Source organism: Neofelis nebulosa, chromosome 5 (assembly GCF_028018385.1).
Source record: "Neofelis nebulosa isolate mNeoNeb1 chromosome 5, mNeoNeb1.pri, whole genome shotgun sequence".
NCBI lineage: Eukaryota > Metazoa > Chordata > Mammalia > Carnivora > Felidae > Neofelis > Neofelis nebulosa.
Window position 1 is genome coordinate 96,636,456 of NC_080786.1, and position 25,117 is coordinate 96,661,572.

Here is a 25,117-nt window from a genome sequence, read left to right on the forward strand (position 1 = left end):
ATGATTGATTTCTAGTTTTATTACATTGCTGTCAGAAAAGATGCATGGTATGATCTTGATCCTTTTGAAATTGTTGAGACTTGTTTTGTGATGTAATATGAGGTCTCTTCTGGGGAATGTTTAGGTACAGTTGGAAAGAATGTATATTCTATCGTTTTAGGATGGAATGTTATGAATATATCTACTAAATCCATCTGGTCCAGTGTGTTACTCAAAATCACCTTTTCCTTGTTGATTTTCTGTTTAGATGATCTGTCCATTGATACAAGTGAGGTAATAAAGTCAGCTACTATTATTATATTACTATAAATTACTTCCTTTATGTTTGTTAATTGTTTTATATATTTTGGTGTTCCATGTTGGGTACATAGATATTTACAGTTGTTATGTCTTCTTGTTGAATTGTTCCCTAAGTGAGTATATAGTTTTCTTCTTTGACTCTTTTTCCAGTCTTGGTTTTAATGTCAATTTTGTTTGATATAAGCATTGCTACCCTGGCTTTCTTTTTGCATCCATTTGCATGATAAGTATCTCTTCAGCCCTTCTCTTTCAATCTGCAAGTGTCTTTAGGTCTGAAGTGTATCTAGTGCAGGCAGCATAGATGAGTCTTGTTTTTTGATTGGAGCATTTAGTCCATTTACATTCAAAGTAATTTTTGATAAGTATATATTTATTACCATTTTGTTATTTGATTTATGTTTTTTTTTTTTGTGGATCTTCTTTGTTCCTTTCTTACTTTGTTCTCTTCTCTCACTGTACATTGGGTTTCTTTAATGATACACTTGGATTCCTTTCTGTTTGGTTTTTGCATCTCTATTACTGGTTTCTGATTTATGGTTACCATTAGATTTGTATATAGCATCTTCTGCACGTAACAGTTTAACTTAGGTTGATGATTGCTTATGTTTGTACCCATCCTTTGTTCCTCTTCTCACATTTTAGGTAAATGGTGCCATACTTTGCTTCCTTTTATTTCATGAGTCCCTTGACTGATTTTTACAGATATACTTATTTTTACTGATTTTTGTGCTTTTTACTTTTCTTACTTTAATTTATTGTCTTTCCTTTCCCCTCAAAAAAGTGCACTTCATCCTTTTATTGTAGGGCTGGTTTAGTGGTCATGAACTCCTTTAACTTTTGTTTGTCTTTGAAACTCTTTCTCTCTCCTTCTATTCTGAATGATAGCCTTCATTAACAGTATATTCTTAGCTTCTTTTTTTTTCCCTTTCAGCACCTTGAATATATTGTGCCCCTTCCTTTGTAGCCTGCCAAGTTTCTATACAAAAATCTAATAGTCTTATGGAGTTCCCCTTGTAAATCATTGTTTTCTTTTGTGTTGCTGCTGTTAAAATTCTTCTTTATCACTGTTTTTTAACATTTTCATTATTATGTGTCTTGGTACAGACTTCCTCGGGTTGATTTTGTTGAGGGATCTGTATATCGCCTTGATATTTCCATTTCCTTCCTCAAGTTTGGGAATATTTTGGCTATTATTTCTTCAAATATATTTTCTGCCCCTTTTTCTCTCTCTCATTCTTGGGTTCCTAAAATGCAAATGTTATTTATGTTTGATGGAGTCATTGTGTTCCCTAGGTCTATTCCCATTTTACATATATATATATATATATATATATATATATATATATATATATATATATATATATTTTTTTTTTTTTTTTTTTTTTTTTCCCCTCTTACTTGCTCAGCTTGGTTACTTTCTATTACCCTGTCCTCCAGGTCACTGATTCATTCTATTTAATTCAATCTAGTGTATTTTTTATTTCAGTTGTTTTATTTTTCTGTGAATGGTTATTTTTCATTCTCTGTTAATCACCCCACTGATGTCCTCTATTCCCAAATCCAGTGAAGTCCTTTATGATCATTACTTTAAATTTTCTATCAGGAATACTTCTTGTCTGCATTTTGCTTAGGTCTCTTGTTGTGATTTTGTCCTATTGATGTGGGACATATTCCTCTGTCTCCTCACTTTGCTTAACTCTCTATATCTGTTTCTGTGTGGTATGAAAGTCAGATATGTTGTTGCTCTTGAGAGTAGTGTGCATGGGCAGGGTATGCACTTTTAACAAGGCGATGCCGGTATTCTTCCACAGGGGATTCACAGCCACTGCAGAGGCAAGGCTGGCCAGGGCCACCTGCAAACCATGTGGGTGGTTTATGCACTTTTAACAAGGTGTATGTATCCTTCATGGGAAGTGACCAGATGCTACCGGGACCAAGGTCCCACAAAGTGTACAGTCAGGAGTCACAATGTTGGTAACATTTGTACAGGCCTTCTGGGGGAGGGGACCTTCAGTGCCAAGAATGAGGCAAGTCCTGCTTTATGGGATGGGGTGTGGTATAAGACAGTTAGGTAGTGAATGCCAGTGGCAACTAATCCCTGAAGCTGAGCTTGTGTTTATGCTAGGGGTCAGGGAAGGGAAATGGTACCAGTAAGCTCCTTTGTTCCTGGAGAAGTCCCTCAGTGAACTCTGAGATTAGCAAACCACTCTCTCTCCTGTCTGCAGCAGGCATTTTTTCACACTGCCTTTTTTATGCTGTATCTCCTTGGGTTGTTTGTTGTGCATGTCTTTAAGAGCAGGTACTAGACTTCCCATGGCTCTCCCAGCTGTCCCAGAGCTAGCCCACTGATTTTTAACATTCCAGGCTTTTAGTCCTGCTGGCTGTTAAGAACTCATAAAATTTGACCACTCTGACTTTCAAACCCAAATGCTGTAAAATTTGTCTTCCCCCAACAAGCTTCCTGGTGTGATAGTGTGTTTCTCACCCATTTACACAAAAGTGACTCCTTCACTCTGGAAGCAGATCCCTGGAGTTTATCTCCCCCTGGCATAACCTCACTTCCTGCCCACTTCAATATGGTCTCATCTCTACATTTAGTTATGAAGTTCTGTTTTTTTTTTCCCAGCATTTACATCATTTTCTGTGTTATTTACACTGATGAGAGTGTTATCTAGTTGTATCCTTGGGATGAGGTGAGCTTAGGGTCCTCTGCCATCTTAACCAGAAGTCTCTCATTTTGTTTGCCTTCACATTTCACATATAAGTGAGAACATACAGTATTTGTCTTTCACTGACTTATTTCATCTAGCATAATGCCTTCAAGGTGAATCCATGTTGTTGTAAATAGGAATTCCTCATTTTTATTTTTATGGCTGAATAGTATCTTGTTGTATACATATACCACAACTTCTTTATCCATTCATTCATTGATGGACACAGCTTGTTTCCATGTCTAGGCTTTTACAAATATTGTTGCTATGAACATGAAGGTGCAGATATCTTTTTGAGTTTGTGTTTTCATTTATTTGGATATAGTCCCAGAAGTAGAATTGCTGGATCATGTAGTAGTTCTATTTTAATTTTTCAAGGATCCTTTATACTTTTTTTCAGTACTAGCTGCATCAATTTACAATCCCAGCAACAGTGCACAAGGATTCCCTTCTCTTCACATCCATGCTGGCATTTGTTATCTCTTGTCTTTTTGATGACAGCCATTCTACCAGGCATGAAGTGATATCTCACTGTGTTTTAATTTGTACTTCTCTAATGCCTAGTGATGTTTAGCAGCTTTTCATGTAAGTGTTTGCCTTTTGTATATCTTCTATGGAGAAATAACTATTCAGGTATATCACCTAGTTTCTGTTTTGTTTTGTTTTAGTTGTAACAAGTGGGATCATGAGTACTATTGTTAAATCTGTTTTACAGTTCATTAGTTGGTAGTATTGAGTAAATTACCTATAACTTTTTTGAGTCTTGATTTTATCACATGTAAACTGGAGATGACCAATTCAATATTCTGAGGATCAAATGAGACACTATGTATAATTACCTCGCAGTGTGGCACATAGTTTTCTTATTTTTAATCTTCAATTATTAGGCCTATAAAAGGTTATTTCCTTGAGTTAAACTGAAATTCTTAACTGGATCCTTCGGAGAGATGTACTGCTTCCAACACTTCCTAATCATCCTTCAACTTTCTAAGTTAGGACTTGTTTGCACTCCACTATACACGAGGAAAACTATCTGCTCTCTCCCTTCTACACAAACATACTTAATCTTCATTTATGTATCTGTGTATTGAAGTGCAGCATAAAATAAAATATTTTATTACAATTGAGACAGTTGTTAGGAACCATTTAGTCTAGTACTCATAGAGGAGATTTTTAACTTAGTCAAAGTCACAAATTGATAGGTAGAGCTAAAATTCAGTCTCTCCCTCTGAAAACAAACAAAAATGCACACTCATTTTTTATTGAATAAATTTGATGTGTAACATTGTGTAAGATGTATAGCGTTTACTTGATACATTTATGTAATGTAATATGATTGCAATGTCATTATATTTACACATTAGGGCACAATTTTATTGTCTATTCTGCTGTGCATTATACCTCTATGGCTTATTTGCTACTCATTGCAAGTATGTCCGCTTAAACACCATTACTCTTCTCCCCCATCCCCACCCCATCTCCTGGTAACCACTATTTTATTGTTTTTTGCAGGTTTAACTTTTTGTAGATATTGCATATAAGTGATGTCATAGTGTACTTGTCTTTCTTTCAATTATCTTGCTTAGCATAATAGTTTCAAGATTTATCCATATTTTCACAAATGGGGGGATAGCTTCATTTTTCATGGCTGAATAATATTTCATTGTATATAAGTACAACATCGTTTATATCCATTCATCCACCAATGGGTATTTGGTTTGTTCCATATCTTCACTGTTATGAATAATGCTGTGATAAACATGGGAGTGCATATATCTCATGTAAATTTTATTTTCATTTCCTTTGAGTATATAGCCAGAAGTGTAATTGCTGGATTATAAGATTTAATTTTTTGAGGAAATGCCATATTGGTTGGACCATTCCTATCAACAATATACCAAGTTTCCTCTTCACCACATCCTCACCAGCACCTGTTGTCTCTTGACTTCTTGATGATAGCCATTCTAAGAGTTATCTAGTGATATCTCATTATGATTTGGATTTACACCTCCCTGATGATTAGTGATATTCAGCATCTTTTCATGGTTGGCCATTTTAATGTCCTCCTTGGAGAAATGTTTATTTAGTTCTTTTGCCAATTTATTTTCACTAGATTATTTTTTCTTGTTATTACTGAAATGACTGGGTTATTTATATATTTTGGATGTTAACCCCATATCTGATAATATGTTTTCAATTGTTTGCCCATTCTGTAGTTTGTCTTTTAATTTTTTCAATTGTTTATTTTGCTGTGTAGAAGCTCTTGAAGTTGACCTGGCCTAAATATTTTTTTTTTCTTTTGTTGTTTGTGCTTTTGCCATCATGTCCCCCAAATTATCACCAAGGCTAAAATTGATGAGCTTCTTCTCTACATTTTCTTCCAGGTCTTATGTTTAAGTTTTTGATCCATTTTGAGTTAATTTTTGTGACTGGTGTGAGTTAGAGCGATCCAATTTTGTTGTACCACATGTGTTCCTACAGTTGTCCCCGAACCATTCAGTGAAGATACAATCCTTTCCCCAGTGAGTTCTTGTTTCCCTTATCAAGTATTAGTTGACAGTATATGCTGGGGTTTAGTTCTGGGATCTCTATTCTCTACCATTGTTTGATGCATCTGCTTTTGTGCCAGTACCATACTGTTGTTATTACTATGGCTTCATAATATAGACTGAAATCTGGAGGTCTGTTACCTCCAGCTTTGTTCTTTTATTTTTCTCTATTGTTTTGGCTATTTGGGGTCCTTTGTGGTTCCACACAAGTTTTAATATTGTTTCTTCTATTTCTGTGAATAACTTAGGCATTTTGATGGGGACTGCTTTGAATCTTTAGATGATTTTGGATAGTACAGCCATTTTAACAATATTAATTTTTCTAACCCATGAACATGGGTTGTCTTTCCATTTGTTTGTGTCATCTTTAATTTTTTTTTTCAGCAAAGTTTCATAATTTTCATTGTATAGATTGTTCACTTCCTTGGCTAAATCGATTCTTACTATTTTATTGTTTTTGATGCTGTTGTTAATGGGATGATTTTATTTCTTTTTCAGATGTTTCATCACTAGTGTTAAGGAATGCAATGATTGCTGTATGTTGATATCCTATAGTCTGCATGTTTTGTATCTTGCCATTACGGAAATGGTTATTACTGAGATGGTTATTAATCCCAACTCTTTTTTTTTTTTTTTTTTTTTTTTTTGCTTTACTAATTCCTTGGGATTTTCTATGTATAAGATATCATACACAAGTAACAATTTTACATCCTCCTTTCTGATTTGCCCTATTGTTATTCTAGCTAAAACGTCCAATACTATATTGAATAGTAGTGGTAAGGGTGGGTATCTTTACATTGTTTCTGCTCTTAGGAGAAACAGTTTTCTCCTCTTTGAGTGTCATGTTAACTGTAGAACTGTCATATATGGGTTTTATTATGTTGAGTTATATTCCTTCTATATCTACGCTGTTAAGGGTTTTCATCATAAAAGAATGTTGTCAAATACCTTTACTGCATCCTTTGAGATGTAATTTTTATCTTTAATTTTATTGATGGGTGCATTATATTTATTAACTTGCATATTTTATATTATTGCATTATATTTATTAACTTTGCATATTTTTATTCATGCTTGCATGCCTAATATAAATCCCACTTAGTCATGGTGAGTAGTCTTATTTGTTCTAGGATTTGGTTTGCTAATATTTTGTTGAGAATTTTTTTAATGTTTATTTATTTATTTTGAGAGAGAGAGAGAGAGAAAGCAGGAGAAGGGCAGAGAGAGAGGGATAAAATCCCAACCAGGCTCCATGCTGTCAGTGCAGAGCCTGGCTTGGGGCTCCATTTCACAAACCATGGCCTAAGCTGAAATCAAGGTAGATACTTAACCAACTGAGTCACCCAGGTGCCCTGAGAATTTTCATGTCAATATTCAAATAATTAATGATATTGGTCTATGGTTTTCTTCTGGTATCCTTATCTGGTTTTGGTATCAAAGTAATGCCAGCCTCATAGAATGAGTTTGGAAGTATTTTCTTCTCCTTGATATTTTGAAAGAGTTTAACGAAAATTGGTGCTACTTGTATAAATATTTGGAAAATTCTCCAGTGAAGATGTCTAGTCCTGGAGTTTTCTGTGTTGAGAGTTTTTTGATTACTAATTCATTATATTGACTTGTTATTGGTCTATTTGGATTTTCTATTTCTTCTTGATTCAGTCTTGGTAACTTATGTGTTTCTAGAAATATATCCATTTCTTCTAGGTTGTGTAATTTGCTGGAATAAGTATAATTATTCACAGTAATCTCATAATTTTATGTATTTCTGTCGTACTAATTGTAATGTCTCCTTTTTTTATTTGTCTTTTTGTTTCTTAGTCTAGCTAAAGTTCTGTGAATTTAATCATTTTCAAAATGAACCCTTAGTTTCATTGATCGTTTTTATTATTTTTCTAGTCTCTGTTTCATTTATATCTGTAAAGGATCTATATTTCCCTCCTTCTGCTAACTTTGTTGTTCTTTTCTTTTTTTTTAATTTTTTAAATGTTTATTCATTTTTGAGAGAGACAGAGTGTGAGCAGGGGAAGGGCAGAAAGAGAGGGAGACAAAATCCAAAGCAGGCTCCAGGCTCTGAGCCATCAGCACAAAGCCTGACACAGGGCTCGAACCCACGAGCAAGATCATGACCTGAGCCAAAGTCGGATGCTCAGGTGACCGAACCACCCAGGTGCCCCTTGGGTTTCTTTTTCTATTTCCTTAAAGTGTAAAGTTAGGTGGTTTGAGATATTTCTAATTTCTTAGTGTAAGGGTTTAGGGCTATCAAATTTCCTCTCAGTATTGCTTTTGCTGGATCCTACAATATTTGGTAAGTTGTGTTTTCATTTTTATTTGTTTTGAGATTTTTAAAAAATTTTCCTTTTGAGTTTTGTTTTGACCCAATGGTTATTTAGAAGTGTGCAGTTTAATTTCAACACATTTGTAGAACTTCTCTCTTATACTGATTTCTAGTTTCATAGCATTGTGGTCAAAGAAGATAGGTGATATGATTTCAATCTTAAATTTGCTATGACATGTTTGTGGCCTATCATAGTATCTATCCTAGAAAATGTTCCATTGTACCTGAGAAGAATGTCTATTTTATTGCTGTTGGATGGAATATTCTGTATATGTCCGTTAAAATCATTTATTCTAAAGTGTGGTTCAGTTCTGACATTCCCTTGTTGATTCTGTCTGGATGATTTATCCATTGCTTATAGTAGAGTACTGAAATACCCTTCAATTATTGTATTGTTATTTCTCCCTTAAGATATATTATTAATTGCATAATGTAGTTAACTGCTCACTTGGGAGTGTATATATTTATGTGTTAAGTCTTCCTGATACATTTTTTCTCTTTATCATTATATTCTTTGTCCCTGTTACCCTTTTTGGCTTTATTTCTGTTTTACATGATATAAGTATGGGTACTACACCCACTTCCTTTTGGTTTCTTTTGCTTTGAGTATCATCCTCCATCCACTCAATTTTGAGCCTATGTATGTCTTATAAGCAACATGTAGGTGTCTGTCGTGTTTTGTTTTGTTTTTAAATCCATCCAGCCCCTCTGTGCCTCTTGATTGTGAGTTGAAATCATTTACGTTTAGGGTGATTACTGACATATAAAGATTTACTATTGCCATTTTATCTTTTGACTTTTGGTTATTTTGTTTCTCCATTGTTTCTTTTTACTTCTGTTTTTCTCTACCTTTTTTTTTAAGTTTATTTATTTATTTTAGAGAGAGACAGTGATAGTGCAAGTGGGGAAAGTACAGAAAGAGAGGGAGAGAGAGAGAATCCCAAGCAGTCTCCACACTGTCAGCACAGATCCTGACACAGGGCTTGATCCTACAAACTGTGAGATTATGACCTAAGCTGAAGCCAAGAGTCAGAGGCTTAGCCAAATGAGCCACCTGGCACCTCTATCTTTGTTTCTAAGCTGGTGATTTTCCATGGCATTTGCTCAGTCTCCTATTTTTGTTTTTGTTTTTTTTGTTTTTGCTTGGTGTCTCTGTTCTAGATTGTTGCTTTATGGTTTACATAAAACATCTCATAGATAAAATAGTCCTTTCTCTGACAGTATCAGTTTATCTACATTTTCCTGTAAAGGTTGCATTCTTTTTGTCTTCCCCTTTTACATTTTTGATATTACAAATAACCTCTTTTAATGCTGTGATTTTTACTAAGGTTAAGCTGTAACCTTTATGCTATAGTGAAGAGCTTACTATATTATTCTTTAAAAAGTTAAAGTATTCCGTCTACTTGTTGGAGTTTTGTGTCCTCTCATCTTTTCATTTCAGCTTGAAGAATTTGTTTCATCATTTTTTGTATGCCAGGTATAGATGTGGTGAACCCTCTCAAATTTTGTTTTGGAAAGCCCTTATTTCTCCTCTATATCTGAAAGATAACTGCTGGATTGAGTGTTTTGGCTAGCAGTTTTTATCTTTCAAAATTTGAATATGTCATTCCATTCTCTCCTGGCCTGTAGATTTTCTGCTAAGAAATCTGCTGATTAGCATAAAGGGAATAATTTAGCAGGTTACTGTCTTCCCCCCCTCCCGCGGATGCTTTTCAAGTTTTTTTATTGTTACATTTGACAGCTTTAAGATCATGTGTCTTGGAGAAGGTGATTTGGCATTGAAGTAATAAGGTGTTTTATTTGCTTTGTGGACTTTTAAATGCAATTTCTTCCCCAGGTTTGGGAAGTTCTCAGCTCTTATTTCTTTAAATATGATTTCTTCTTCCTTCTCCTTCTCCTCTCTTTCTAGGACATCCACTATTCTTATGTTGGCGTTTCTAATGGAGTCAGGCAGTTTTCACAGAGTTTTTTCACATTTTAAGTATCTCAGGTTTTTCTCTTCCTCCCCCTTATTCATTCATATATTTCTATCACTGAGCTTGCTCATTCTCTCTTCCATATGATCTGCTCCATTCCCAATGCATTATAACGCATTCTTCGTCTCATTTATTGAGTTCTTTAGCTCTAGAATTTGTTTGTTTCTTTTTTAGAATTTCAAAATTTTTGGTAAAGTACTCTTTCTGTTCATTAATTTTATTCCTGAATTTATTGTATTGCCTGAGCTTTCTTGTGGCTCTTTGGTTTTCTTCATAATGGCTATTTTAAAATCTTTATCAGATCACATTCTTCCACATCTTTTGGTTCAATTGCTGGAAAATTGTCATTTTTTTATGATACCATATTACTATGATTTTTCATGGTGTTTGATGAGATGTGCCTCTGCATTTGAAGTAGCAAAGACCTTTCTCATTTAGGCAATGCTTTGTGTACTTTGATGCAACAAGTTGGTAGTAGGAGCCTTCCCTTTGTCTTCCAGAAGGTGGTGCTATAGCACAAGTTTTTGGTTTCCCTTAACTGACCTGACCTACCCCTAAGGCTGGGACCTTGTACATATATGTTTAAAAAAAAGTGGGGGGCAGTGTGTGGTTTGGACTTTGGGTTCTAGATATGCCCATGGGCTTGTGGGGAAATCCACAAGTGGGTGAGGAACTCCAGAGATCCATGGGCAGTCCCCAATACCTCCTAGGGAGACACTTTCCTATAGTTATCTTTGCCTACTTCCTTTCCCTTTCCCTTACTCTGCCCCTCCCCCCCCCCCCCCCCCCCCCCCAGCCAGGCTTTGGGGTCTCTCTTTTGAGAGGGCAGAGAGCAACTGGTCCTCCAGCTTCAGCACACTTGGTTGGGCATATCTCCCCTCATCACATTTACTTTCCACTTCTACCAGAAAATTCATGCTGGCTTGTTGATGGACCTGTCAGTGTTTTCTTTGTGATCATCAACTCTGCTGCCACCAGCCCTACTGCCCTTTCCCTTCCTCTACCACCTCTACAGCCCCATCTACCCTCTTTCAGGTGCACAGATGGATGGATCTCTAAGGTATCCTGGTATGCCCTGCACAGGCTTTTTAAAAATTAGTCCTATCTATCTATCTATCTATCTATCTATCCATCTATCTATCTGGTTTGGGATGTGTCATTAGTTGTAAGTCAAAAGGGAGAGAAAGAGAAAACAACACATGCTGCCATGATGCTGACATCACTCTGATATACTTCTCCTTGTTATTCACACTCCGTTGTTTGAAAACTATTATTTATATACTTATTTTAAGATCTTGAAGGGAGATAAGCAATTCTGCTTCAGGTCTGTATAAATATTAAGAACTCTTAAATTTTATACAGAGACCTCAGAAGTAAACAAATGTGAAAAACCAGGGTAAGTGTTTTGCCCAAAGTGTATACCCAATAAGTAGTCAAATAATTCCTTAAAACAAGTCTAAAAACTGACTCCATACATACTTTGAAATACAATGGTTTTAGAGTATGTATTTATCTTCTTGAAACATAGAAAACCCTACTTTTATGGGGAGGATCTGATCCTTTCCTAGATAGTCAGAAATAACATTGGTGGAACAGATCTCTTTCTAATTAAAATGCTGTGCTATGATTTGAGTTCCTGACACTATCTTTCTTGGACCCCAGGTAAGACTCTCTAAATGAAGACTATAATGTAGTTTTGGCTGAATATATAATAGACAGGTTTACCCAATCTTTGTACATCTAAGTGCAATGTCAGAAACTTGTTAGGGAGAATGATTTGTTGTAAGGCTGCAGGGCTTGTGGTAGTTTTGAATTCATTATTGTGCAAACAGGGTGGGACAAGTTGTTATATGTGTACCAGCCAGATAGATGTTGAAAGGGAGTTATCAATTACTATTCTGACAGGACTATATCATTTTGAGCACAGACATAGCTAGCCTAGCTCAACCACAGTTAGGTAGTAAATATTTCTGGTTTTTAAAATATTGTATCCCCACATTTTGGGGTTACAGAAATAATACCTGATGCTGTGTAAATAATAACGTAGGGCATGACCATTTTATTACACATCCTAGCTCTCGCATTATTCTTATTATTGGTGTCTCTTTGCTTGTCATTCTCCCTGGTAGTATGTAAGCATCTTGAGGATCAGATCATGTATTGTTCATCTTTGCATCCCCAGTGTGTAACTGAATGCCTGACACAGAGTAGACTCTCATATATATATATATATGATATATGATATATAAAATATATATATATATATTTTAATGAATTGAAAAACTGTATTAAAAGGCTATAAGTAAAGAACGATTAGCTAGTACTTCCTATAGCGAGTCTGGATGGGCTATGGATAAATGATTTATTGTTCATGTTTAAAATATGGACATGATTCTATATACCAACTGGTTGAAAATATGAAGGAGGAAATGAAAGTTTTAGTGTTCTTTGTTAGATATTGGGAAGATCATGTAGATCTTTCACAGATTATGTTTTAGTAAATTATGTCGTCTACTATAGTCTCTTTGGGGAAAACTCCAAATAAACTGTAACCTCAATAAAGTTTGATGCCATGCATATTTTGCCAATCAGTTTATCTGTAGTGCCAACAATAGGGCCTGACAGGTAATAGGTACTTAATATATAATTGTTGAATTATCACTGAGCAGTTTTGTTGATCTACACCTTGTCTCATTCTAAAAATGATAGGGGAAACCTAACATAAATAGATACACGTAGAAAAAAGATGTATAAAAATTGGGATAAAGGGAAAATTGGTAGAAAAAGTAAGTTGAAGGGGTAAGAGAAATCAATGACAAATATGAAATATAATCTTGTGTAGGTGTGTGTGTGTGTGTGTGTGTGTGTGTGTGTGTTATATTTACTTTACAGATGTCAAAAAAACCAAAAGAAAATATCCAAACCAGTAACACCATACCATATGCTGTCAGTGCTCTGCTAAACCTCTCGGTGTGTTCCAACTAGCATTCAGGTGGCTATTCCTGCATCTGTGCCTAGGACTCTATACCCTAGAACTTGAGGAAGCCGATGCAAGTGCTGAGTTGAGCAGCTTCAACTTAAGACTAGCAATAGTTGGGATAAGAATATCCCTATCCCCTTATTAGTTAGGAGTGACCCTTTTAAGGCACATGTTTTCTTGTTGTTTTAAATCATTCCCCACCATCTATCTGAAGGATTAAGCTTCAGTAGCCCACTCTGGTATCTTTTTCATTTCCTTCCCTTCTCTATATTGCCTCACCACTTCTTTGCCAGTGTTCCCTGCTCTTTCCAAATAAACTGCCTTAAATCTAATCTTTGTCTTAGAGTGTGTTTCTTGTTAAAGCCAAAATAAGACATGTCAATAAAAATTATATTCCAAAAGTGAGTAGGGTAAAATAAGCCGTATTGAGAGGAAGCACACTTTTCTGAAAAAAAAGCTGCTCCATGGACACTCTTAGAGTGGATAATGGCTGATGTTTAAAACAACATTTTTGATGACCTTGATCAGGCAATATCTCTCTCTCCTATGATCATGATAACTTCTCACTATGAGAAGAATTTGAGGAAGGAGAAAGAGCATTTAATCCAGCTGCAGAAAGCACTGTTGGCTCCTCTTCTGGATTCTCCATAAACTAGTATTAGGGTTGTTCTTTCTTTGCTGACTTGACTACCATTGCATTTCAGCCCAGTCATCATCTACGTTTGTCACTTTGGTTTTACTCATTTGAAGGCTACTATTCATTAGCTACTTGTTACAGTTTGGGCTGACACACTGCTCACTTTCCAAGTCTCTCCACACATCTAGTGTCACACTTTTTCCTTGTGAATTTACCTTTCAGAATAAAAGTTGTCATGCATGATCCTTATGGAGATGAGCAGGCTTTTTTTTTTTCTCCCAGGGAAAGAATATGGAAAATATGATATGCTGACACCTCAAATACTTAAGCCAAACCGTTCATTAATGTACCTATACATTTTTTATCAGGAGTCTGATGGGCAATGGTAGTCTGTCTCCTGCTTCCTGCTCTTGGACGCAACTAGTTGTCATGTCTCTTAAGCATCTGTAATACAGTTCTGGAAAGTAAGTGTGCTTGACTTTTGTTATAACTTTGTTTCTTTTGCCACCCCCTATTTCAATAAAAGCAGGAAAACAAAATTCCAGGAAAGTAAGAGTTAACAAAGAATTGAATGGAGAGATTCAGGCCATGGTTAGATAACTTAAAACAAGCAGATCGTGCCATAGTTGGTCTAGTTTTTTAGCTTCTTTGACAGCTTGTTCAGAACATCATAGTCTAGCTGTGATTAATTGTTTGGCTATCACTTGTTAATATGGCATAGTAAAAAAAGGGGAAAAAAACTATGTTCTTGAAGATGAGGCATGTCACATAGACATAGCAAAAAACTGGGTTTATAGACTCAAAATGAAATATATTGGTGAACAATTAAATGATGAGTAGTCAGTACAAACCACCAGTATGGAAAATTCCTCATTTCTCAACACCTGTCACCCTCTCTGCTCACCCTTCCCAAACAACCCTCCTTTTCACACGTCTGAATATGTGGTATCTTTGGTAGGTACCAAAGCTGTCAGTTTGTTTATATATGGTAAACACTATAGCTAAATGTTAATGGAGAAACAACACTTGCATGTGTCTAATTTAGGTAAGGCAATATCAGTCTGAATATTAGAAAACAGATTAAAAGAATACAGGTCCCTGAATTGGACGTCAGCATAGAATTAGAGAGTAGAAGGACTATTATAGAGGATTTTATTAATAATAAACATTTGCTGAAACCTCATTTAGTGCTAAACTCACTACTAAACCCACTTTATGCCTTTCTGTGTTTAATCCTGACAGTAACTTTGACTTAAGAACTGTAATGGTGCCCCTTAGCACATGAAGAAATTGAGCCAGAGAGATTAGTTGTCTAAGGGTAAATGGTAGAGTCGGCATTTTTAGTTAGACTGATTCCAGAACCAACAGGCTCAAATGAACCCCAATACTCATGGAGCCAGGTGACTGTAGCTGATGGATAGCTTATTACATGATGAGAGAAGAAAAAAGAAATGAGAGAAGAGAAGAAGAATCTAGAAATCTTCAGTAGCTGGGTATGAAAGGAAAAATATTAGGTTTTCGCACTTCCAGAAATTCCAGTAATACCAGAGAGGAGATTTCTTGGGAACCCAAGGACAATGAATATTGGATCAGAAATGGCTTGGGTCTAGGCATCAAAGTCAGATATTCAAGAAAATATTTTTATCAAGTAAGTAAAAAACATAATGTGTGTATAAACTTGCTTATGAATAGATTTCTTAGATGTCATTAGCAACTTAAGAATAGGTCCTTCATTGAGACAGGGTGTGTTGCCTTCCCTAACAGTTGTTTCTGAGTCATGGACTCACTTCTAGGAAGATACGAAACTGAGGAGGAGGCTAGCCATCCAGAGCACGATTATGCAGGATGGGGCAGCAAGCCAATTGCTATTCACCAGGTTTTACATTAAAGTTACTTCAAAGATTGTTTCAAATCTCAACTTCAATTGCTCATGTTGGTAAGAACAGAACAATAACAAAAGTTTCTTTTGCCACATAATCCAGGTAGTTGTAGAGTAGGTGAGGACGAATAGGATTAGTATTTTCAAATGGAGTGATACTGAAAAATGAGCAGAGGCCATCATTATAAATTAATGGATGGGATTAAAAGAGGTTAATGTATGTATTGTAACTTTTACAGATGCTTTATATGAAAAAGAAAGGTTTTAGAAATGTTGCATGTGGTTTTCTTCTCTTACTTATTTTCATTGTATGACTACATTTGAAAACTCCTGAAAACTCCTTCAGTAAAGAAGTCCTACTAATTTTGTTTAACTCTGTTTCCCAAACATATTTCACCTAAAGAATTTATTTTTTCAGAGAATAACTTTTAACATCTAACTGGTGAATCTTAGACTCAATTTTGGGAAAAATTTCTGTGGTTAAATCACTTCATTTTAGATAGGATATAAATTAAGAGGTAATTTATTTGGTATGTATATAAAAATATAGCATTTGTTGAGTCCTTACCATATGTCAAACACATATTCCAGGTCATTGGTAATGACAAAGATCCCTTCCCTTTTATAGAATTTAATATTGCCTGTGACAAGTTGTCTTCTTTAGAACAGAGCAATCTCATTGATAAGAAACTTCCATTTATGGAGCAGCTGGGTGGCTCAGTTGGTTAAGCCTCTGACTTCAGCTCAGGTCACGATCTCACATTTTGTGGGTTTGAGCCCCGCATTGGGCTCTGTGTCAGATTCTGTGTCTCCCTCACTCTTTGCCCCTCCACCACTCTGTCTCTGTCTCTGTCTCTGTCTCTGTCTCTGTCTCTGTCTCTCTCTCTCAAAAATAAATAAAATATATATAAAAAAAGAAACTTCAGTTTGTGATTTTCAGAGCATTCCCACAAATCAAACTGATATTTCATAGAGGTTAAAAACTGAAGCGAACATATGATATCTCTTAAAATCTGAGACTTCAGATTTTATTAAGGATGTATTAGAATGAGATATGAACCAGATATATCAAGTTACATTTAAGTAATCCAATATAGCCTAATAATCAGTCACATTTAATACATATGTATTTTGTTTTAATTGCCACTTTGTGTGTTTCAGTGGCCTCATCTCTCCAATTCACTTAATTATTTACTAGATATGATTTTCATTTCTAAACTAATCTGTACTTTTCGATTTTATTTTTAGAATTGAAATACACTTTACCTACTTCTGCAAGATTTAAAGATTATGTTTTGATCCGTCATTTTCAAATATTAATTCCTACATTTTCACAATTAAATCATACCAAGTGACATAATTCTCCTCCCCGCCCCCAGTCTCGATACCCAGATACTTTCAGGAACCAGCTCAAACATTCTCCTCTTAACTTGCTAACACTGTATGCCTTGCCCCCACATTCTCCTGTAGATCTGCCCCATGCAACTACACTCACTCAGTGGAAGTTCCTCCAAAGCAGCTCCTGACACATCTCATTCTATAAGCAGTCCAGGCAGTGCCCTGGGCTAACTCCTATCCTGGAGAGAGGGGAAGATAACCGCACATACCAGTTTGACTGCAGCTCCAGCAGTGGGCTGGGGTAGACATTTGCTCTGATTGCTAGCCTATCCTCCCACAGACACCTCCCAGAGGGCAGCACAAGTAGACAGCCCTGCAGTTCATGGTCATTGCAACTCCAACAAATGGACTGGGGTAGACACCTGCTCTGACTGCAGGTCCTTCCTACCAACAAAAGGTTCTCAAAGGATACGCAGGCAGAATATCCTGTAGTTTGCTGCAACCACAGTGTCAGCAACTGGGAGGAGGGCAGGCATCTGGTTTAACCCAACTACAAGCCAATGGCAGCCCCAGAATGGCCCCTTCATGGCACAGGGAGTAAACCCTGCCCACAACAGGCAAATTGTGCCATTGCAGCTTACTGGACTAATGGCAAACACAGCTCAGCCATAATAGTAGTGTGCACACAATACACAGGAGACACTCCTGAAGTGCCTGGTTCTGGCAAACAGGGAACATTACACTTTAGGGCACCACCGGACCTCTTCTTAAGACCACTATTTTCAAGATCAGGAGTCACAGTTGACTTTCCTAACACACAGAAACAGACACAAAGTTTACAAAAAATGAGGAGACAGAGGAATATCTCACAAATGATAGAACAGGACAAAATCACAGCAAAATAGCTTAGTGAAATGGATATAATAAGCAATATGTCTGACAGAGAATTCAAAGTAATGGTCATAAAGATACTTCCTGGACTTTAGAAAAGAGTGGAGGTTCTCAGACTTCCAACAAAGAGAGACAGAAAAAAATCAGGCATGAAGAACTCAATAACTGAAACTAAAAACAAAACAAAACAAAACAACAAAAAACACACAGAACACTAGAGGCAATCAATAGTTTAAAGAAAGAATGGATCCCTGAGCTGGAAGAGAGTATAATGGAAAGCAACCAAGCTGAACAACAAAAAGGAAAGAAAAGAATAATAGGAGAGCCTGGGCAGCTCAGTTGGTTAAGTGTCTGTTGGTTTGGCTCAGGTCATGATCTTCCGGTTTCACAATATCGAGCCCCACAGCAGGTTCCACTCTGACAGTATGGATCCTGGTTGGGATTCTCTCTCTCCCTCTCTCTCTTCCCCTTCTCTGATCATTCTCTCTCTCTCTCTCTCCCTCCCTCCCTCCCTCCCTCCCTCCCTCCCTCCCTCCCTCTCTCAAAATAAATACACTTTTAAAAAAGAAAAAAAGTGAGAGATAATGAGAAAAGGTTAAGGGACATCAACAACACCGTCAAGTGTAATAACATTCCCATTATAGGTATCTCAGAGGAAGAAGAGAGAGAAAAGGGGGTAGAAATTTTATTTGCATAATAACTGAAAACTTCCCTTATCCGGTGAAGGACACAGACATCCATTTCCAAAAAGTACAGAGTCCCCAGCAAAATCAAACCCATGAGGTTCACACCCAGACAAATGATAATTAATATGGCAGAAAGCAATGATGAAGAGAGAATTATAAAAGCAGCAAGACAAAACAATCATATATAAGGGGAACTTCATAAGGTTGTCAGCTGGTTTTACAGCAAAAACTTCAGGCCAAAAGAAGTATGTATTCATGGTGCTGAAATGAAAAACAAAAACAAACAAGCAACAACAACAACAATAAAACCCCTGCATCTAGAATACTCTATCCAGCAAGGCTAACTTTCAGAAAAGGAGAGATAGTTTTCCAAATAGAAACAAAATATCAAAAACTTTAGTTTATCACCACAAAGGCAGCCTTACAAGAAACATTAAAGAGAATTATTTGAGTATAAAGTAAAGGCTAAAACCAGGAGTAAGAAAATTAGAAAAGGGGGAAAAATCACAGTTAAATAAAAACAATAAAAATAGATTAATCACTTATGAAACCAGTACAGAGGTTAAAGCATAAAAACAGTAAAATAAATTATATCTACAAAAGTCCAGGAATTCACAAAATAAACGAATATAAAGTATGATATCATGCACATAAAACACGGAGAGAGGGGTAAAAATCTAGTGCTTTTAGAATGGATTCAAACTTAAGCAACCATCAACTTAATAGACTGGTATATGTATAAGTGTGATATATCAACCTAACTGTAACCACAGATCAAAAACCTGTAATATATATGCAAAAGATAAGAGAAATGAATCCAAGCATATCACTAAAGAAAGGCATCAAACCAGAAGGGAAGACAATAAGGGAAGAAACAGACTAACTACAAAAACAACTGTAAAACAAGTAACAAAATGGCAGTACATATATACCTATCATAATTACTTTGAATGTAAATGGACTAAATGCTGCAATCAAGAGATAAAAAAGCAAGGCCCATGTATATGCTGCTTATAAGAAACTCATCTAAGATCTAAAGACACTGGCAGATTTAAAATGAAGTGATGGAAAAACATTTATCATTCAAACAGAAGAAGAAAGCTGGGTTAGCACCACTTAAATTGGACAAAATAAACTTTAAAACAAAGACTGTCATAGGAGACAAAGAAGGACACTACATTATATAATGGGAACAATCCTATAAGAAGATATAATAATTGTAAATGTGTATACACCGAATCATAGGAGTACCAAAATACATAAAGCATCTGTTAACAGACATGAAGGAATAAATCTGTAGTAATAAAAAAAATAGTAGAGAACTTTAACACCCCACTTACATCAATGGGTACATCATTCAGATAGAAAATCAACAAGGAAACAGTGGCTTTGAATGACACATTGGACCAGATGAATCTAACAGTCAAAACATTCCATCCTAAAACAATGGAATACGTTCTTTTCAAGTGCACATGGAACATTCTCCAGAATAGAGTACATATTAGGCCACAGAACAAGCCTCAATGAATTAAAAAAGACTGAGTCATACCATGCATTTTTTTCTGACCACAATGTTATGAAACTAGAAATCAATCACAAGAAAAAAATATGGTACACAAATACATGGAAGCTAAATGAGGTGCTACTAAACAATGAATGGATCAACCAAGAAATCAGAGGAAATTAAAAAAAAAATACATGGCTACAAATGAAAATGAATACATGATGGTCCAAAATATTTGGAATGCAACAAACGCTTTTCTAACAGGAAAGATTACTCAAGAAGCAAGAAAATTTTAAGCAACCTAAACTTATAGTAGAAATAAATGAAATAGAGACTAAGAAAACAAGAGAATTGATCAATGAAACCAGGAGCTGGTTGTTTGAAAAGATAAAATTGGTAAGCCTTTAGCCAGACTCACTCATAAAAAAAGACTCAAAATCAGAAATGGAGAAGAAATAATAATGAAATACAAAGGAGTTTAAGAGAAGAGTATGAAAAATTACATACCAACAAACTGGACAACCTAGAAGAAATGCATAAATTGCTAGAAATATATAACTTTCCAAAATTAAATGAGGAAAAAATAGAAAATTTGAACAGTCTGATTACCAGCAATGAAATTGAATTAGTAATCAAAAAACTTCCAACAAACAAAAGTCCAGGACTAGATGGCTTCACATTTAAAGAACCATTAATACCTATTCGTCTCGAACTATTTCAATAGATAGGAGAGGAAGGATAGCTTCCAAATTCATTGTATGAAGCCATCATTACCGTGATACGAAAACCATAAGAAGAAAATCAACTACAGGCCAATATTTGCTATTATATTAGCAAACCAAACCCAATGATACATTCAAAAATCATTCACTACAATCAAGTGGGATTTATTCCAGTTATGCAAGAGTGGTTCAACATTCACAAATCAGTCAACATGATATATTGCATTAATAAGAGAAAGGATAAACACCATATGATCATCTCAATAGATGTAGAGAAAGCATCAGAAAAGTACTACATCGATTCATGATAGAAACTCTCAACAAAGTAGGTGTAGAGGGAACATAACATAATATAGGCTGTGTATGAAAAAACAAAGCTGACATCATACTTACTGGTGAAAAACAGAGCTTTTGCTCTACGATCAGAAATAAGATACGGATGTCTATGCTCACCATTTTTATTCAAGATAGTACTGTACTCCTAGCCATAGCAGTCATACAACAAAAAGAACCAAAAAAAGGCATCCAAAGTGGAAAGGATGAAGAAAACCTTTCAGTATTTGCAGATGACATGATACTATTATAGCAAACCCTAAAGACTCCACTGAAAAACTATTAGAACTGCTAAATCTGTAAATTCACATGGCATAAAATTAATATACAGAAACATGTTGAATTTCTATACCTTAATAATGAACTAGCAGAATGAGATATTACGAAAACAATCCCATTTACAATTGCACCAAAATAAAAAAATACCTAGGAATAAAATTAACCAAGGAGGTGAAAGACCTGTTCTTTGAAAAGGATAAAATACTGATGAAAGCAATTGAAGATGACACAAACAAATGTAAAGAAATTCCATGTTCATGGATGGGAAAAACAGATATTGTTAAAATGTCCATACTCCCCACAACAGTCTATAGCTTTAAAGCAATCCTTGTGAAAAAACCAACAGCATTTTTTTCACAGATCTAGACCAAATAATCCAAAAATTTGTATGGAACCATAAAAGACCCTGACTAGCCAAAGTAATCTTGAAGAAGAAGAGCAAAATTAGAGGTTATTAAAATCCCAGATTACAAAGTTTTCGTTAGTTAAAATAGTATGGTACTGAGACAAAAATAGACACATAGTGCAATGGCAAATAATAGAGAAGCCAAAAATAAACTCACACTTTTATGGTTAATTAATCTCCAACAAAGAAGGCAAGAGTATACAATGGGGGGAAAACAGTCAACAAATGATGTTGGGAATACTGGACAGCTACATGCAAAAGAATGAAACTGGATCCCTTTCTTAAACCATACACAAAGTTAAACTCAAAATGGATAAACACCAAAAGGTGAGATCTGAAACCATGCAATTCGTAGAAGGAAACATAGGGTGTAATTCCTTTGACATTGGCTGTAGAAATATTTTTCTAGATATGTCTCCTCTGGTAAGGGAAACAAAAGCAAAATTATACTATTGGCACTGCACCAAAATAAAAAGGTTTTGCTCAGCAAAGAAGTCATCCAAAAACAAAAGGTCAACCTATTGAGTGGGACAAGACATTTGCAAATGATATATCCTATAACGGGTTAATATCCAAAATATAAAGAACTTATACAACTCATTCCCTTCCAAAAATTAAAGAATCCAAATAAAAATGGGCAGAGGTTATGAACAGACAGTTTTCCATGGAAGATATACAGATGACCAACAGACAGATGAGCAGGTGCTCAACATCACTAATCATCAGGGATATACAAATCAAAACAATGAAATATCACCTCACGTCTGTCACAATGGCTAAAATAAAAACACAGAAAATGTTTAAGTCTTGTCGAGGACACCGAGATAAAGGAAACCTTCATGCACCATTGGTTGTAATGCAACCTGGAGCAACCAAGGTGGAAAACAGTATGGAAGTTTCTCAAAAAATTAAAAACAGAACTACCATATGATCCAGTAATTGTGCTACAGGGTATTTACCCAAAGAATATGAAAACACTAATTCAAAAAGATACATGTACACCTAGGTTTATTGCAGCATTATATACAATAGGAAAGATATGGATGCCATTGAAGTATCCATCTATAGATGAATGGATAAAGAAAATGTGGTATATGAACACAATGGGCTATTAGCCATGAAAATAATGAAATTTTGCTATCTACAGTATGGATGTATCTAGAGAGTACAACGCTAAATGAAATAAATCAGTAAGCAAAAGACAAATACCATATATCTCACTCATTTATGGAATTTAAGAAATAAAACAAAGAAAAAAAAGCAAGAACGTACTTTTATTTTAGAGAGAGAGAGAGAGAACACAATTTGGGGATAGGGGCAAAGAGAGAGGGAAAGAATCTTAATGAGGCTCCACACTCAGTGCAGAGCCACTTGATCCCATGACCTTGAGATCATGACCTAAGCCAAAATGAAGAGTCAGATGCTCAACTGACTGAGTCACCCAGGCACCCCAAAAATAGACTCTTAAGTGTAGGAAACAAACTGGTGGTTGCCTGGAGGATGGATGAAATAGGTAAAGGGGATCAAGAGTACACTTATAATGACTAGCACTGATTAATGTATAGAATTCTTAAATTGTTATATTGCATACCTAAAGGAATATAACACTTTATTAATTACAGTTTAATAAAAAATGTTTTTAAAGGTGAAATGATTTAATGGGAGTTATGCCGCCAAATTAAAAAAAATGTATATAACATAATCACTCAGAAAGAAATATAATCAACAGAAATATTTTCTATAATGTTTTTGATACAATTCTCAGGTTTTAATTAGTAAATGCAAATGAAAATACTAAATTTCAGACTGTCATCATTCTTGGAGTCTAAGCAAAAAGAGCATTTTAAGGTTTTGGGATTCTGGGGTATGTTTGAATTCCATTCTGGTTGACAATTTTGTTCTTTTATAATGAAATATGTTGGGTGTTAATTATTTCTGGAACACTTATATGTTAGGAATATTAGGAAATGAGTAGATGAGTGGTCATTGTGAAGTGAAACCAGATTATTCTCAACCACAGACTTTGCATTAGATGAATAAACTCTCCAAGGACAAATTTTGAATCAACTTTACATTCTTCCAGAGCCAATCAATTTGTAAGAAGGGATTTATTAAATATTTGCCAAATGAGTGAATGAATGGGTAAATGAATTGTTTAATCAATGAATGCAATAGTGCATCCTGGCCATCTTTAATAACACTTCTTCAAAGTTCCAGAATTACACATTTACAAAGTTCAGAATTAAGTTTAGGATATGGGATTCATTCACTACTTGAATTGCTTGGTATAAATGAAAGTAGCTAATGATATGGAGGAACACATTGCAATAAGTATCGCCAGGAAAATAGCCGTTTCATTTTCAGAGACAATGCCTGAGAACTTACAAATATCATTTCATTCATTCAAGTATTGTTCTAGGCATTGTGGCTATTGTAAAAAAAAAAAAAATCCTTCCTTAAACAATTTGTAGAATTTAAATGAAATTTCATGTGGTAAAAAATAAGGATAAAAATAAAGTTGAATAAGGGAGATAGTGAAGCATACTTTTTTAAATTTTTAATTATTTTAATTTTTGAAATTTACATCCAAATTAGTTAGCATATAGTGAAACAATGATTTCAGGTGTAGATTCCTTAATGCCCCTTACCCATTTAGCCCATCCAACCTCCCACACCCCCTCCAGTAACCCTCTGTTCTCCATATTTATGAGTCTTTTATTTTTTGTCCCCCTCCCTGCTTTTATATTTTTGTTTCCCATCCCTTATGTTAATCTGTTTTGTCTCTTAAAGTCCTAATATGAGTGAAGTCATATGATATTTGGCTTTCTCTAATTTCACTTAGCATAATACTCTCTATTTCCATCCACATAGTTCCAAATGGCAAGATTTCATTCTTTTTTTTTTTTTTTCAACATTTATTTATTTTTGGGACAGAGAGAGACAGAGCATGAACGGGGGAGGGGCAGAGAGAGAGGGAGACACAGAATCGGAAACAGGCTCCAGGCTCTGAGCCATCAGCCCAGAGCCTGACGCGGGGCTCGAACTCACGGACTGCGAGATCGTGACCTGGCTGAAGTCGGACGCCCAACCGACTGCGCCACCCAGGCGCCCCAAGATTTCATTCTTTTTGATTGCTGAGTAATACTACACTGTATATATATTCCATATCTTCTTTATCCATTCATCCATCGATGGAAATTTGGCCTCTTACAATACTTTGGCTATTGTTGATAGTGCTGCTATAAACATTGGGGTGCATGTATCCCTTCACAACACGACACATGCATCCCTTGAATAAATACGTAGTAGTGCAATTGGCTGGGTCGTAGGGTAGTTCTATTTTTAGTTTTTTGAGGACCCTTCATTCGGTTTTCCAGAGTGGCTGCACCACCTTGTATTGCCTCCAATAATGCAAAAGAGATCCTCTTTCTCTGCATCCTCAACAACATCTTTTGTTGCCTGTGTTGTTAATGTTAGCCATTCTGACAGGTGTAAGGTGGCATCTACTTGTGATTTTGATTTGTTTTTCCCTGATGATGAGTGATGTTGAGCATATTTTTCATGTGTCGGTTGGCCATCTGGATGTCTCGT

The 25,117-nt window shown here is 35.5% G+C and overlaps 1 protein-coding gene across 1 annotated transcript in view; it reads right to left on the reverse strand.

Annotated features, from left to right (window-relative positions):
• Nucleotides 1–2,000: 2,000 nt before the first annotated feature.
• The window catches only part of LOC131513159 (small ubiquitin-related modifier 2-like), a 66,848-nt gene continuing 43,731 nt past the window's right edge, over nucleotides 2,001–25,117 (reverse strand). The window contains exon 3 of the mRNA XM_058732527.1: nucleotides 2,001–2,153. Within this exon, the coding sequence (XP_058588510.1) occupies nucleotides 2,001–2,153 (153 nt within the window). The remainder of the gene's footprint in view (nucleotides 2,154–25,117) is intronic.